Source organism: Entamoeba invadens (genome assembly GCF_000330505.1).
Source record: "Entamoeba invadens IP1 unplaced genomic scaffold scaff_1105074724629, whole genome shotgun sequence".
NCBI lineage: Eukaryota > Evosea > Mastigamoebida > Endamoebidae > Entamoeba > Entamoeba invadens.
The window spans coordinates 64005-66540 of NW_004440426.1; the positions used below are offsets into that span (position 1 = coordinate 64005).

The 2536-nt window shown below is 27.0% G+C and overlaps 1 protein-coding gene across 1 annotated transcript; it reads left to right on the top strand.

Moving 5' to 3' along the window:
- Positions 1–1004: 1004 nt before the first annotated feature.
- EIN_015700 (Rho GTPase, putative) lies at positions 1005–1823 on the top strand (the record flags this gene model as incomplete). Its single annotated transcript, XM_004257114.1, has 4 exons — positions 1005–1025; positions 1070–1231; positions 1386–1508; positions 1560–1823. 4 exons carry the CDS (start codon positions 1005–1007, stop codon positions 1821–1823), a joined length of 570 nt encoding a protein of 189 aa, XP_004257162.1.
- Positions 1824–2536: the final 713 nt, after the last annotated feature.

Sequence of the window (2536 nt, forward strand, 5' to 3'; positions counted from 1 at the left end):
ACGTTCAATAGACAAGAAAAAAGAAGCAAAATCAACACAACAGTTATAAACATCTTCATCTAAAAAGTGTAAAATCTGTGGATCGCATTTGAAAGCGATGAGTCATACAAAGTAATCTTTGGCAAAACTACCACGAGAGATACACAAAGTGCACAAACATAAAGTATAAATGACATGCAAAACATGTAAACTAAAAAATCAGTCAAAGAGCATTGTTTGAAACCAATTTTTGGTGAGTGTCACAATATCAATTTTATTTCTAACCACATTAATGTTCTTTTAACTGAGTATTTTTTCATCAATTTGATAAAGTTAATAAAGAATATATAAAATTTTAAGGTTAAGTAAAGGGCGAATGCGACAAGGCCGTAGCCAAGCACATTCTTGTCTAGTCGTGTCTTTGGCAAGCCTCAACACAACTAGACCCCAGCGCAAAAATTGTTTAATATTTGCACCTCCGTAGAGGTGAGCAAGATATTAAGCTTGCTAGAACAGATACTACACTTGATCAAAGCCATAAAGGCCGAGAAGGATTGAATGAAATTCACCGTTCTTTATATACACGCTGTGACGTGGCAGGTTTAATTATTTATAATTTCTTATTATTATGTATAGTTCACTAAAACTCAATGACTGAATTATACTTGATAGATTAAAAACCATTTATAAAAAAATAGTTTATTTTTTTAGGGTTTTCGTTTATTAATAAATTAATTAAAACACTTTAACATATTTAAATAGTTTATTTATTATATATATTTGGTTTTTTCATATTAATATATTATATAAGAAAGTATAAACTCATGTATAATTCTAAATTTGGATTAAACAAAACTCTAAAATGTAAAGCTTTCTTTTTAATAATAGAAAACAATTATTAATTAATAATAAAAATATAGTAAAACCAACAATATCACAACGACAAAACGAGATTTAACGGACTTTATTAGAGCAGATTACAATTTTACTTGTTTTACTTAGAAAAAAGAAACTTGAAAAGAGAAATGGCGGAATATCAACAACCTGTTTGTCGGAAATAACAAGTAAATGTCCACACAATGACGTATAGAACACAATGAAGTTAGTTGTCGTTGGAGACGGTGCAGTTGGAAAAACGTGTTTACTCACTCGTTATCGTACAAACACTTTCCCAACAGACTATGTCCCCACTGTGTTTGACAACTTTGTTGAAGAAGTCCCTTATCAGAAGTCTGTTATTAACTTACAAATGGTTTGTATATCAATCAATTACGTTATGGTTTAACTCTAATAATACTCTAGTATATTTTTACTATAATTATACTATATTTTATTTATAGTTATATAGTATAACTATTATAGTAAATATTTGTAATATAATAAACTATTCAATTATTAATCACTAGTGGGACACCGCTGGTCAAGAAGATTTCGACCGTATTAGAAACAGAGCATACCCAGACACTGACATTTTCTTGTTGTGTTTTTCGATTGATGATACAAACTCGTATGAAAACATTGAAGCTAAAGTTTGTGAGTGAAGACTCTTTATTATTTTAAGTCACACATATGACATACAGTGGGTCCCTGAAGTTCAACATTTCTGTCAAGACGTGAAACTACTTCTTGTTGGGACAAAGAACGACTGCAGAAAAGACAAAGGAGCAGACACAATTACAACGGCACAGGGAGAGGAGCTTAAAGTAAAAATTAAAGCAAACGCGTATGTCGAGTGTTCAGCAAAAACGGGGTCCGGTGTAAAAGATGTGTTTAAAACAGCAATGGACCTCGTCAAGGGAAGAGCTGACGAGAAGAAAGCAAACGAGAAATGTGTTGTTGTCTAACTCATATTTTAACAGGTTTCTTGGTTATATATATTGTATTATTTCATATAATATAATTTTAATAAGTTATATTTCAATAAAATAAGACTTTTTAATTTTTTTTGTTATAATGTATAATACACTATATCAATAAAGACATTTATCATTCCGTTGGTTTAATATACTATAATTTACTATATTTTTTACACAAAAGTAATTTATTAGTTTTGATTTAATCAATAAACAAAAGTTAATTAATATATCATACTTTTATTATAAAATATTTATAGTAATAATTAATAATTTTTAGTAACAAAAAATGTTGAACTGAAAATACAATAAAACATCAAAATTGTGTTATTGAGGTATAATTATAGAATTTAGTTTCTTAAATTATTAGATTATTTATAGTTTCATTAATCAGAGAATTCAAAACAACAAAAAACAATAATGTTATGATAAAAACACCTTTTTTAATCGATAATCCTTTATGTTTAGAAAAACTATATTTAAATAGTAAAATATATTACTAATAAAACACAATTATAAAAATAAAAATACAAAAGTGTCGAAAGTTCTAAAGATTAATTCACAACACATATTTTTTAATACTTAAAACAAAACCAATTATTTACTAATAAAAATACTATAAAACACAAAGAAATCAAAAAGTCCTAAAAGTGTAAATCTATATATATATTAACTTAAATTAATGATATAACTTTTAAACTTTA